This window comes from Chiloscyllium plagiosum, unplaced genomic scaffold, assembly GCF_037043375.1.
Source record: "Chiloscyllium plagiosum isolate Xiang-an unplaced genomic scaffold, Cpla_swu_hap1 HiC_scaffold_42, whole genome shotgun sequence".
Lineage (NCBI taxonomy): Eukaryota > Metazoa > Chordata > Chondrichthyes > Orectolobiformes > Hemiscylliidae > Chiloscyllium > Chiloscyllium plagiosum.
This window is the reverse complement of record NW_028270180.1, coordinates 32,702,561-32,717,069: the sequence shown is the minus strand read 5'-3', so window position 1 is coordinate 32,717,069 and position 14,509 is coordinate 32,702,561. Positions and strand designations below refer to the sequence as shown.

Genomic DNA, 14,509 nt, shown 5'->3' with positions numbered 1-14,509 from the left:
AGGAATAGAGTGTTCAAACCTAATAGTGCATCAGTAAAATCAAACTGTAGTAAGACAGGACTAAAAGTATTATATTTAAATACACATAACAAAGCAGATGAACCAACAATACAAATACCGTTAAAGTAAACAGATATAATCTGATAGACATTACAGACATGAAAATGTGTTGCTGGAAAAGCGCAGCAGGTCAGGCAGCATCCAAGGAGCAAGAGAATCAACGTTTCGGGCATGAGCCCTTCTTCAGCTTCTTTCGGGCTCATGCCCAAAACATCGATTCTTCTGCTCCTTGGATGCTGCCTGACCTGCTGCGCTTTTCCAGCAACACATTTTCAGCTCTGATCTCCAGCATCTGCAGTCCTCACTTTCTCCTAGAAGACATTACAGACATGCCTACAAGATGGAAGAGACTGTGATCTGAATATTTAATGGCATATGATCTTTACAAAAGGCCAGAAGCTGAATTAGAGTGGAAAGTTAGCTCTCTTAATTAAGATGGCATTGGTCCACAGTGATATCCTTAGTTCTGAGATCAAGGTGTGGAACCAGTTTGGGTAAATATGTGAAATTGTAAATGTGAGACATTACTTGCGGGAGTGGTTTATAGGACGTTTACAGCAACTACATTCCAAGACATGGTATTTATAGAAGAAATAGCATGATTTTGTGAGAAAGGTATGAAAATAATCAGGATTTTAATCTACAAATAGATTTGACAAATCAGATTGGCAAGGGTAACCTCAATATTGAGATTACAAAGAATATTTCTGGGACAGTTTCTTACAGCAGCATGTTTTACACAGCCAGAGAGCTAGCTACTGTTTAGCTATAGTAGACCTGATTATGTGATGAGACAGAATAAATGAATAACTGCTTCTTAAAGGCTATTATCTAGGTAGTAGCGATCCCAAAATGATAACATTTCACATATTGTTTGACAGAGAGAAGAATGGATGCAATACTAATGTTTGCTACTTAAATGAGGAAATAGTAAGGGCATAGAAAGGAGAGCTAGCCAAAGTCAACTAGGAAGCTAACTTAAGGGATAGGTCAGCAGAGACATGGCAGCAAATATTAAAGGAGATATTTCAGAATACTCAGAAAATACTCATTCCAGAAAGAAGGGAAGAATGCACCATTGCAGCTAAAGATAATATCACAGAATCATTACATTGCACAAGGAGGCACTCAAGTCCTTGTGTATATTTAAGGTTGAGATGGATAGATTCTTGATCAGTCGGGGAATAATGATCCTATTGAATGGTGGAGCAGGATTGATGGACTGAATGGCCTACTCCTGTCATATTTGTTATAATTGTACAAAGGCTATTTGGCCCATTATATTTGTACTATAAACTGAAAAAATATAAAAAGCATTTAATTTGACAAAGGTGATCTTAGGTCTGAAGATTGGACAGAATATAAAGACTGCGAAGAATGACTGAAAGATTAATAACTAGCGCAAAACAAAGAATATGGGAGAAAACTAGCTAGAAACATAACAGCATGAAAAGAAACAAAAACAGAAATTGTTGGTGAAACTCAGCAGGCCTGGCAGCCCCTGAGGGAAGAAAGCAGAGTTAACATTTTTAGTCTGGTGACTCTTCGTGTATCATCTGATGTATCAGAATGTGGGAGCAAAATGAAAGCAATTACATTCAGCAGGAAAAAGGTGTGGAGGAAATTACTAGGACTAAAAGCTGACAAATCCTCTTGGTCTTCATCCTTGTTTGTTGAAAGTGGTGGCAGCTGAGATAGTAGATGTATTGCTTTTTATTTACAAAACTCTGTAGATTCTGGAATGGTTACATCAGCTTAGAAAATAGCAAATGCATACAAGAACAGGAGACAGAAAGCAGGTAACTCGACACAGTTTACTTCTGAAAAATGCTGGAATCTATTATTATAAGCAGAAAATCTTAATGCAATCGGGCAGTGTTGGCATGGCTTTTAAAAAGGGAAATCATGTTTGACTGTAATGGTGTAGGAACTAACATATTAGAAAGGGTAGTGGATTGGTTGGATAACAGGAAACAGGATAGGCATGAATGAATTTATTTTAGGTCGTAAGGTGTGACAAGTGGTTTGCCACAGACAGCAACCTTAATTATATATTATCTATATCAATGATTTGGAAGATGGGACCAAATGTATAATTACTAAATTATCCGATGAGACAAAAATAGGTAAGAAAGCAAGTTCTGAAGACATATGAAGTCTGCAAAGGGACATAGATGAAGTGAATGAGCAAAAGAAAAACTGACAGATAGAGGACGATGTTGTGGGAAAATATGAACTCATTCACTATGGCTGGAAAAATAAAAAAGCAACAATTCTTTTAATTTGAGAGACATCGCAAAACTCTGACGTACAGAGGGAGCTGGGAGTCCTGGTACATGAATATAACTTTGCAGGTATGGCAAGTGATTAGAAAGGTAATGAAACGTGGTTGTTTATTGTGAGGGGAACGGAATATAAAAGGAGCAATGTTTGACGACAGTCGTATAGGAATGCAGTGTGGCCACATTTGGAAGACTGTGTACACTTAGTCTCATTATGTAAGAAAGGATACAAGTATGTTTAGTATAAATCAGAGACGGTTCACTTCCCTGATACCTGGATTAGGGTTATCTTATGAGGAAAGGTTGGACAATTTGGGCCTGTGATCATTTAAGTTTAGAAGAAGGAAAGGTGATCTTATTGAAACAGATAAGATATTGAAGGAATCTGAGAAGACATATGCTGAAAGGATGATTCCCCTTGAGGGCAAGGAACTAAAATCAGTGACCGTTTAAAAATAATGGGTCTTCCTTTAAGATGCCACTGACAAGGGACATCTGTCTCTTAGACGGTTGTGAAGCTGTGGAACTCTCTTGCCTGGTGAATAGTGGAGGCAGGTCTTTGAATACTTTTAAAGCAATGGGAAATAGATTCTTCACTAACAAAAGACTCTCATAATATTGGGGGTAGGCAGAAATGTGAAGTTGTGGTCACAATCAGATCAGTCATTATCTTAGCAAATGGTGGAGCAGGTTAGAGGAGCTGAATGGCCAACTCCTCTTTATAATATGCATGTTCTTATGTGTTTGTAAACTGACATTTTACTTCCCGGTACCATGTAACTGGGCACAAAGGATTAAGCAGGCAATACAGGTCACATTGCAAAGACGTGTGGGAATTACAGACACATCTACGCAGAGCAGACAATGACAAGGATGCCAGACAGCCATTACCACTGTTGACTTTTATACTCAGCATACTAGTTGGCACCCACTTTTGGAGCAATTTTTCAAAGATTTGATGATCGACTTGCATTTTTGTTTAATGCTAGTGGACCGTGTGAAGGACAGTGTTCAGTGAATGACTGAACTATAATGACATCAGACTGAATAGGCACTCTCAAGATAAACTGACTTTGGGATATATAATAAACTTAAGAGCTGCCTTAGGGAAGTTCAAAAAATACTATGAAGGTTATTGGTCAGATCACACTGAAAGTACTGCACCCAGAAATGGTGGGAATGCTCCTGGAAAAGGTTTGGATGAGAGGTACAGGAATGATTTCTACTTTAAAGAGTCTTAGCCATTGCAATAATAGCAATTGTTTTTAACTTTGGAGTAGCACAGACTTGGAGGCAACCTGGTAGAGGTCTGTAAAATAACACAAAGAGTTGAAATGCACACCCTTTAAATTGATTATTTCAGTTCGACAGATTGGTGAGGGTTGGGTCATGCATATAAATGACGGTAAAATAGGAATAGGCTTAACATTAGGTAAGTTTCTATCTTTAGGGAAATAGGGAAGGGGTGGAGCATTGTGGAGGGTGGGTGTCACTGGCATTGGGACAATAGGAGGGTGGGTACTAAGGAGAGTGGAGCATCAGAGACAATACACAATAGGGAGTATGGGCCAATAGGAAGCATTTAGCTACAATTCTCCAGCTGTCAACAGTGCGGGACAAACTCGATAAGCTAGCTTTTCCTTTCCCTGCTATTTTCATAAATTCCTGAAGTTCTCTGACAATGTTAATTTTCTCACATTCATAATGGGAACTATCAATGCCACCTTCTCACCAGGGCTGTGGTGGCAAATGCAAAACAGCTGCATTTAAGTAGCATCACATGACACTAAATAGGACAAATAAAAATTAATATTGAGCACATAAGGAGCTATCAAAGTGATAGGTGAGGGTGGCAATGTCAGCTGGGATTGAGCAAAGAAATTGGAAATAAACAAGAGGGCAGAACAAGAGGAAGGCAGATATGTCAGAGGAATCTGGGGCTAGAGAGGCTGCAGAGAAGAGGTGGTGAAACAGACTATAGATGGACCAGAATGTATTTATCATACGTGGTGTCTTCTAAGAGGTTATGCTAACATATTACAAGTCTCTGGTTAGGCCTTAACTGCAGTATATTGTCCAATTCTGGGTACCGAATTTCAGGAAAGGTAGTATGGCCTTAGAATACATAGTTTTTACTACCAACAGGGAGGGCATCAGCTTAATGGATAGATTACAGAAATTGGGATTGTTCTCGGAGCAGTGAAGATTAAAAGGGAGATTAGATACTGTGAATGGTTTTGATAGCTCTCCTTTTCTTCGGTAACTGGGTTTAATGCATTTGGCAACAGACTACTGGAGGTACGAGAAGCTGTTATTTTAAAAACACAAGGGGTTGTTAATATTTGGAATGTACTGTTTGTAAGAATGGTAAAAGCAGACTTAATCATGACTTCCTAAAATAAATAAGGTAAATACTTAGAAAGGAAACATTTCTAGGCCGTTGGGGGGAAAAGTGAGAGTTGGAGAGTGGGACTAATTGGATAATGCTTTCAAGGAACTGGCATATGCCCAATGAGCGAAAGGCCTCATTTTGTGCTGTATGATTCACTGAGATGAACTGGGAACCATTTCCCCAAAGACAGTTGCTCTTATAAATATAGAAAGAAATTTATAATTCAATTAGAAAAATAAAGAATGAGGTAAAATGACATTAAAACAGGGACTGAATTCTGTCTGCATTGGTTTAAACCATTTATTCCCCTATCCACAATCCTTGCTCCTCAGAAGATATTTTCTCATCATATCCTGTGTGCAATGGCGGGGAAGATCAAGTAAAACTGTTAGACTTCGTTCATTTCTTCACTTTACTATTATAGGTTCCTCTGTGAAAAGGTCACATTTTCTGCCTTTATGGGAGAGCTAGGGAATTATGTGTGAGACAAAGAATATAGGGTGAAATGAAGATTCAGTGGGAGGACATTTGTGTGAAACATTGACACAATTGGGCAGAATGATGTGTTTCTGTTATGATAATTCTATGTAATTTTGAGTACCGACAGGAAAGTATAATTACCTTATGACAGGTACTTCCCATTATAAATGATAGCACTGGAATTTATTGTAAGAATAAACAGAATAAAATGTGTATTTTAAAATGGGTACTCAATTATAGCTATGTACTCTGGTCCAAAGACCCTGTTCAGTGAGCCTGTGTCACCTGACTGTCTCTGTAAAAAGTCAATGAGAAATACTGAAGCTGCCATTTTGTTTTGATTTGTAGCTATCAAAAGCAAAAGTTTTATGAAGATGAAACAGTTACTCACAAGTACATTATGAACCATCAAATAAATATTAATTAATTTCTATTAAATGCACAGAATCTATTCTGCCCCTAAAACTAAAAGTGATCCAAGCTGCTTGAATAACACTGTGGGGCATTTAAACACCACTTTTAGCCTTTAAAATAGCTGAATAAAGAGAGAAAGGAAATGAAGTTTGAGGAATCTGTCCAAGCCAACACTTCAAAATGTGGAACAATCTCAGGAGTGATTCATTCTGTTCCTGGCTTACAGTGTAAATGCAGCTTCAGTCTATTTCCATTCATATATTAGGGAGGCTATGAGGACAGCAATTTCACTCGGACCAATATGCGAGCATTTCAAGCCAAGAAATCTCCTAACCTCATCACCAACCTCTAGCAGCACCAATCTTACTGGTAGTGCAGCAACTTTATGTAATGCAACTTAAAATCTTCCCCAACAAATCCCAGGTTTTGAAAGTCAAAATCTATCAATGGACTGATAGGTGTTTCCATAATTCAAGTGCATACAGTATGACAATATTACACCATTGGCTGCACTAAGAGACTGTTCATAACGATTTGATTCCCAGTTCAGACACTCATGACATGAATTTATGATCAAGGTTACAGAATATCAGACACTATAGAGTCTAACTAGGGTGTGATAACACTCTTAAACCAAAAGACAAAGATAATTTTTAGAATAAGGTCCTTTGCCTTAATGTGGTACTTGCATCATCAATGAAGTTTAACATTTCAGTCAGTATGTTCACATATAAGGTGATCAACTTTCATAACAATGCATTAATAGCCACCGTAGAAACTTGCATTTGTTTGTTGCAATTAGATCCTAGCTCAAAAGCAGCTACCAGTGTCGAGATTCCATTAGCTCTCTCCTCAAACTTATTTTTTTCAGTGTTTCGTAACCAATCACCAAGAGGAGAGTTGTTGGGGCAGAGGATAAGATGCGCGCTGACAATCCCTTGGTCAGGCCCAACAGACCTTCTTCTCTTAGAAGATGCTTGAAAGTTCCAATTATCGAGGACCTTCCCCCCACCTGAAACAGCAGAGGTGAAAGAAAATAAGCAAATTACTGCAATCAGGAAAAAAACTTGGTATCTTTCTAAGGTTTGGATTGTCCTGACTTTGTTCTCTATTCATTGTCACACCTTCTCCCTCCGATTCCACAAGTTCACTTTGCTGATCAAATTTAGATTTCATATCTTTTCAAAAAGCAAATTCTTTCCAATGTTTTCACTTTACATAACTCGATGATACAAGTTATATTAAGGTCAGATATTGAACATCAAATTACTATGAGATCCACCTGTCACTTGGCTCTCAATATTACTCATTTCCCAGTTATGAAGAATTTATTGAAACAATGAGAGAAACATATCAATATTTAACTATTATACCCAAATTAGCCTCTTTTCCAAGGGGCTAATTTATTTCCCCTTGGAAATATTAAAGATTAAATATTTAATCTTCATTCGGCATCTAAAACTTGGAAATCTCACTAGTTTCTCTTTCACAGGCTCCCTCCTTTTCTCAACTCAGGTGAGAAACAAATTAGAAACAACACTTCCAGTTGATACATACAATGCTTTATTTTCAAATTATTTCTTGAGATATTGACAATGATAGCAAGATCATTTACTCGAACTGCCTCCTCATTGGTGGTGAGCTGCCTTCTGAAACCACTGCAGTCCATTTGATAGAGGTGCACACACATAGTATTGATGGGGAATTCTAGGATTTGGAATCAGTGTAGGGAAAGAATGGGAATACAGTTCCAAGTCAGGATAGTGTGGGGCTCGAGAGGGAACTCAAAAGAGTCAACGACTGCAGTAAAGAGGGATGGAATCTTAGAATGTTCCTCAAATAAGGTTGTATGGGTAGAATTGGAAAAAAAAAGGGTAGTTATTTTGCTGAGGGTGTACTCTGGATCTCCAGTCAGGGAGAGACGGAAAGGTACATGTGGACAAATGTCAGAGAAGTTTAAAAATAAGAATAGGAGATTTCAACTTCCTTAATATTAACTGAGTTAAACAAAGTAAGAGTGTGAAAGGCTTACGTGGGGTGGAATTCTTATAATTCTAAATATATAATTATAACAATAAATATACAATTATAAAAATAAATATATAATTCTTATATCCACAAAAGCTTTTTCTGTGCTGGATGACTCTGTGACAACATAGGTTATAAAAATCAGGAAGAACAACTGTGATATACTTGAATGAATTAGCATTGAGTTGGTGAGTCTAACATCTGTGATATGGAAACTATTGGAAACATTTCTGAGGGACAGAGTCAATCTCCACTTGGAGAGGCAAGGATTAATCAAAGGTAGTCAGCTTGCCCTTGTAAAGGGGAGATCATGCCTAACATACTTGATTGAATATTTCAGAAGGGTCACTGGGTGTGCAGCTGAAAGAGTCATACAAGTTAATGTAGTCTATATGGTCTCAGCAAGACTTTTGACAAAAGTCTCAAATGATTAAGATGATTTACGGGAAAAATTGACAAATTGGATCTAAAACTGGCCTAACAGTAAGCACAGGGTGATGATTGAAGTGTGTTTTTGCAAATGGAAGTGTGTCCTGTGGCATCCCACAAGATTAAGTCCTGGGACTCTTGCTGTTTGTTGGGTACATTAATGATTTAGACATGAATGTAAGAAGTATGATCAGTAAGTTTACAGAATACATGAAAATTGATGGTGTGGTAAATAATATGGAGGAAAGCCTGAGACTACACGACAGTTGCAGATATAGAGGACATAGTTGCAGATGGAATTTAATCCTTACAAGTGTGAGGTGATGCATTTTGGAAGGACTAACAAGACAGGAAGTACACATCAACGATACGAACCGAGGAAATACAAAGTATCAGAGGAACCCTGGTGTGACCTTATGAAATACTTACCTTTATTAGTAAAGCATTGAATATTAGAGCAAGGAGGTTCTGTTGGAGCTGTACATAATGTTAGTTAAGGCCACAGCTAGAGTATTGTGAGCAGTTCTGCTCCCCACACTGTAGGAAAGATATGATTACATGAGAGAGGGTGTACAAAAGATTCATCAGGATGTTGCCTGGGCTGGAGTGATTCAGCTACATTGACAGACTAGATAGACTGGGGTTGTTTTCCTGAGGGCAGAGAGGGCTAATGGGGTCTTAGTGAGGTGTACAAAGTTTCGAGGGATATAGGGTAGATAGGAAGAAAACGTTTTCGCTTAGTAGAGGTGTCAATAACCAGGGCACAGTTTTAAGGGAAAGAGCAGAAAATCAAGAGGGGATTTAAGGAAAGCTTATTTTCACCCTAGGGTTGAGGGTATATAGAACTCGCTGTCTGAAGTGGTACAGGCAGGAACCCTCAAGACAGTTAAGAACTATTTAATTAAACACTTGAAATATCATAACATACAAGACTGTGGGTCAAATGTGGAATATGAAAATATAAAAGATGAATGCTTGACAACCAGTGTGAAAACAATGGGTCTCTTTCCATGCTGTAAAACATCTATGACTCTAGTGTTCCCATGCCTGACCGTGGTCCTTAGATTAAATTACTTACAGTGTAGAAACAGGCCCTTCGGCCCAACAAGTCCACACCGCCCCGCCGAAGTGCAACCCACCCATACATCTACCCCTTACCTAACACTACGGGCAATTTAGCATGGCCAATTCACTTGACCTGCACATCTTTGGACTGTGGGAGGAAACCGGAGCACCCGGAGGAAACCCACGCAGACACGGGGAGAATGTGCAAACTCCACACAGTCAGTCGCCTGAGGTGGGAATTGAACCCGAGTCTCTGGTGCTGTGAGGCAGCAGTGCTAACCACTGTGCCACCGTGCCATACTTCTAACAGTTGATGAGCATTTATGAGAGAACCGCAATACATCCTGCAGACAGTACGTAATACAGACCAGTGTGATGGTGGTAGAGGGATAACATGATTGAGAGTTCACAGGCTACTGACCTCTCTGTACCAATGCCTGTGATAAATCTCTTACTCAAGTACTGTTTTATGAAATGGACAATTGGACTTGGAATATTTTTAAACTGCCACTTTCAAATCCTGCTTGCCCTCTTCCATTTATACTTGAATCAAACTGTTGGTACGTCCATGTTTAAAGTAATACAGCAAACACTGCCTAAGCACTACCATAATTTATTAAATCTTCCTGAATAATAATGGTCAATGAGCTCACCCATCCTCTACTCTTAATTCAGTGTCAACCATAAAAATTAGATCCTTTGAAACTCTCAACAAGATTATCAGGAGAGAGCAAACAGGCAGAAGAGTTATTAGGAAAGCTAATTTAGATTACTTACAGTGTGGAAACAGGCCCTTCGGCCCAACAAGTCCACACCGACCCGTCGAAGCACAACCCACCCAGACCCATTCACCTACATTTCACCCCTTCACCTAACACTATGGGCAATTTAGCATAGCCAAATCACCTCACCTGCACATTTTTGGACTGTGGGAGGAAACCGGAGCACCCGAATGTGCAAACTCCACACAGTCAGTTGCCTGAGCCGGGAATTGAACCCGGGTCTCTAGCGCTGTGAGGCAACAGTGCTAACCACTGTGCCACCATGCCGCCCATCTGTGCCACCGTGCCGCTTATAATGTAATGTTATAATTTAATCCAAGGTGAACTGAAGTAGATATCTATGCCTCAGTTATACAGTCATGATTTGGAGGTGCCAGTGTTGGACTGGGGTCGACAAAGTTAAAAATCACACAACACCAGATTATAGTCCAACAAGTTTATTTGCAAGCACTAGCTTTTGAGGCACTGCCTCTTCGTCAGGTGGCTGTGGAACATGACCATACGACAGAGAATTTATAGCAAAAGGGTTACAGTGTCACGGAGTTGTAATGATATATTAAACAACTTTAGTTAAAAATCACACAACACCAGGTAATAGTTCTTAAACAAATTTATATCAAGTCTTTCATCCTTTAGAATGAGATACAATGGTTTAGGTTCTTTAATATCTTAATCCCAGAATTACATTCTCAAGGTGGCGTCAGCTTATCTAATAATAGGTGTCCTCTCACCAGACAGGACCATTCCCTCCCAATTGGAGAACACTTCAGCAGTCCGGGACATTTGGCGTCGGGCCTCTGGGTGACCATCCTCCTAGGCGGATTTCGGGACAAACAACAATACAAAGTGACTGAGCAGAGGCTGATAGCCAAGTTCGGTACCCATGGGGAAGGCCTCAAACGGGACCTTGGGTTCATGTCACACTAAAGGGCACCCCACTGCTGTGTACACACATACGTACGTACACACACACCCACACTAGCTGGAAAACACACACACACACACACACACTCTGTCTGTCCTGCGCGCACAGACAAGTTTATGGGGTGAATTTCTATTTGCAGAAATACATTTTGATTTGTTTACAAACTGTATAAATCCATGTAAGATTCTGTGGGCTCCACTTTAGAAATAGAATTGACTAGACATTGGTACAAACTTTGCCTTCACACGTTTAAGGCATCGTCTGAGCTGAGATGACTTCTATTGTTAGTTAAGCTGATGCAACCTTGAGAATGTAATTCTGGGATTTACATATCCCATATCTCATTCTAAAAGATGAACGACTTAATCTAAATGTGTTTAAGAACTATAACCTGGTGTTGTGTGATTTTTAACTAAAGTTGTTTAATATATCATTACTACTCCATGACACTGTAACCCTTTTGCTATAAATTCTCTGTTGTATGGTCATGTTCCACAACCACCTGACGAAGATGCAGTGCCTCGAAAGCTAGTGCTTCCAAATAAACTTGTTGGAGTATAATCTGGTGTTGTGTGATTTTTAACTTTGTCCACCCCAGTACAACACCGGCACCTCCAAATGATGACTACCATCGACACCACTAACAGCCGACTCAAAGTGGAGAGGATCTCCAAGAAGATCACGCATATCGACATCAGGTTTCTGCAGAAATGCAGGAAAGATCCCAAAAGGATTACAGATCACAAACCCACTCAGGTCGACCTACAACACAGACTATGTGAAAAGACTTTGCCACCGCACCTCTTGTGCACCAACTCTACAGCAGGTATTATAACCTCGAAATCAAGAATGACTCCACATTCTCAGCTTGCATACAGCAGTAGAATTATGGAATATTGCCAAACAGACAAGCTGACAAAATTACACCACGTACATGCACACGAACAGCAAGACTGGAGAAACTTGGCATCACCACCAGCAGTAGCCAAGCCCCCCGGCACCACAATTGAAATGTTATCACCATGGGGAGATTGGTTGAGATTGACGTTCTTAGAGTGCTCAACTGCTGCCCAACCACCAAAATGGAACCCATGTGTCTTGCAGCAAACACGGAGAAATTAATCAGATGAATGAGACTCTGGGAATTCTTTCAGGATCACAGCAGCAATCCCAATGACCCCACCGATGAACCAGAATAGTCACCACAGGGATCCATAAACGAGCGACCAAAGGAGGAGTTGACTTGGACCCCACCAGAGGACCGCTACCCTCAGCTTGACAAGTATGCTCAAACTGTCAGGAAGTATGTAAATGCCAGATTCATCAGCCGCACCCACAAGGTAGAGCGAAACATCATGTCATCACAACGCAACACCAAGCATGCTCTCAAAACCAATCACAACATTGTCATTAAACCTGTTGATAAAAGAGGAGCCATCGTCATTCAGAATAGAACAGATTACTGCAAAGAGGTGTACCGACAACTGAACAACCAGGAACACTACAGGCAACTACTGGCTGATCCGACCAAAGAGCACACATTAAAAATGTTGATTAAGACTTTCAATCCAGTCCCTCCGTGCTCGCATCCATGTACTTCTCGCGTAGGTGATTTCTACTTCCATCCAAAGACACACAAAGCCAACACACCAGGACATCTCATTGTATCAGGCAAGTGGACTCTATGTGAGAAGCTCTCTGGCTATGTCAAAAGAATCTTGAAACCCATTGTACAGGAAACTCCCAGGTTCTGTCGCAACACTACAGATTTCTTACAGAAACTCAACACCCACGGACCAGTCACACTGGGAACATTCTTCATCACAATGGAGGTCAGCAATCTCCACGGGTTTGGCATCACAGCAACAGCCTCAGTACTCAATACCAACAACTACCAATCTCAAAGCACCGTCCTACACCATCCACTTCATCCTTGACGGCAACGTTTCACCTTTGACAACCAGTTCTTCATCCAGACACACAAAACAGCCATGAGGAACAAATTTGCACCCCAATATGCCAACACTTTTATGCACAAGTTCAAACAAGACTTCTTTTCCACACAGGTCCTCCAACCATCACTATATACTAGATATATTGAAGACATTTTCTTCCTCTGGACCCATGGCGTGGAGTCACTGAAACAATTACACAGTAATATTGATGAGTTTCATCCCACCATCAGACTTACCATGGACAGCTCTTTAGTATCTATCTCATTCTTGGACACATGCATCTCCATCAAGAATGGGCACCTCAGCACCACACTCTTCCACAAACCCACGGATAACCTCACTACGCTGCACTTCTCTAGCTTCCACCCAAAACACATTAAAATAGCCGTCTCCTACGGGCAAGTCCTATGCATACACAGGATCTATTCAGAGGAGGAGGAATACGATAGACTCCTGAAAGTGCTCACGGATGCCCTCATAAGAGGGTACGATGCTCAACTTGTCGACCACCAGTTCAGAGGTGCCACAGCGAGATATCACAGTGACCACCTCAGGAGACAGACACTGGCTGCAACCCTTCGTTGTTCAGTACTTCCCGGCTGTGGAAGACTACGCCTTGTTCTTCTCGGGCCTGCAACACATTACTAATGAAGATGAGCATCTCGCCAAGACCTTCCCCACACCTCCACTTTAAACCTCCCCAGACTCAGCCTTTAAACAACCACCAAACCTCAAACAGATCACTGTTCACAGCAAACTGCCCAGCTTTCAGAACAGCATCAACCATGACATCGTACAACCCTGTCACAGCAGCCATTGCAAGATGCGGCAGAGTATCAAAACGGATACCATGATGACACGTGGGGACACCTCCCACCATATGTGCGGCAGGTTCTCATGTGACATGGCCAACGCTGTCTATCTCATTCGCTGCAGGAGGGATGCCCTGAGGCTTGGTACTTTGGCGAGACTGAACAGACACTATGACAACGGATGAATGGACACCACGCAATAAACCTATTGGACTATAACCTAGTGTTGGATGACTTTTAACTCAGTTGTATAGGGCATTGGTGAGTCCACATCTGGAGTACTAAGTACAGTTTTGGTCACCCTATTTAAGAAAGGATATAAATGCATCGAAGGTGGTTTACAACACTAATACTTGGAATGGATGGGTTGCCTTCAGAGTTAACATTAAGCTAGGCATGATTCTTGCATTTTGGAAAGTCAGAATGAAGGTAGGAGTTTCGTGGTGAATGGTAGGGCCTTAAGGAGTGTAGTAGAACAGGAGGCCTTTGGAGTTCAGGTGCACGGTTCTCTGAAAGTGGAGTCACAGGTAGACAGGGTTGTGAAGAAAGCTTTTGGCACATTGGCCTTCATCAGTCAGGGCACTGAGTATAGAATTTGGGAAGTTATGTACAGGATGTTGGTGAGGCTGCACTTGGAGTATTGTGTTCAGTTTTGGTCAGCTTGCTATAGGAAGGATGTTATTAAATTGGAAAGAGTGCAGAAGTAATTTACAAGGATGTTGCCAGGACTCAATGGTTTGAGTTATAGGGAGAGGTTGCACAAGCTAGGGCTTTTTTTCTTTTGAGCTTAGGAGACTGAGGGGGCGGTGTTATAGAAGTGTTTAAGATCATGAGAGACACGGATAGGGTGAATGCACTCAGTCTTTTTCCCAGGGTCAGGTATTC

General features: G+C 40.6%; 1 protein-coding gene across 3 annotated transcripts in view; it reads right to left on the bottom strand.

Moving 5' to 3' along the window:
* Positions 1 to 297: 297 nt before the first annotated feature.
* The window catches only part of slc25a44a (solute carrier family 25 member 44a), a 50,748-nt gene continuing 36,536 nt past the window's right edge, over positions 298 to 14,509 (bottom strand). For all 3 annotated transcript variants that reach the window (XM_087982195.1, XM_087982194.1, XM_087982193.1), the window contains one exon: positions 298 to 6,640. In XM_087982195.1, coding sequence (XP_087838321.1) covers positions 6,449 to 6,640 — 192 coding nt within the window. In that variant the 3' untranslated portion in view covers positions 298 to 6,448. The remainder of the gene's footprint in view (positions 6,641 to 14,509) is intronic.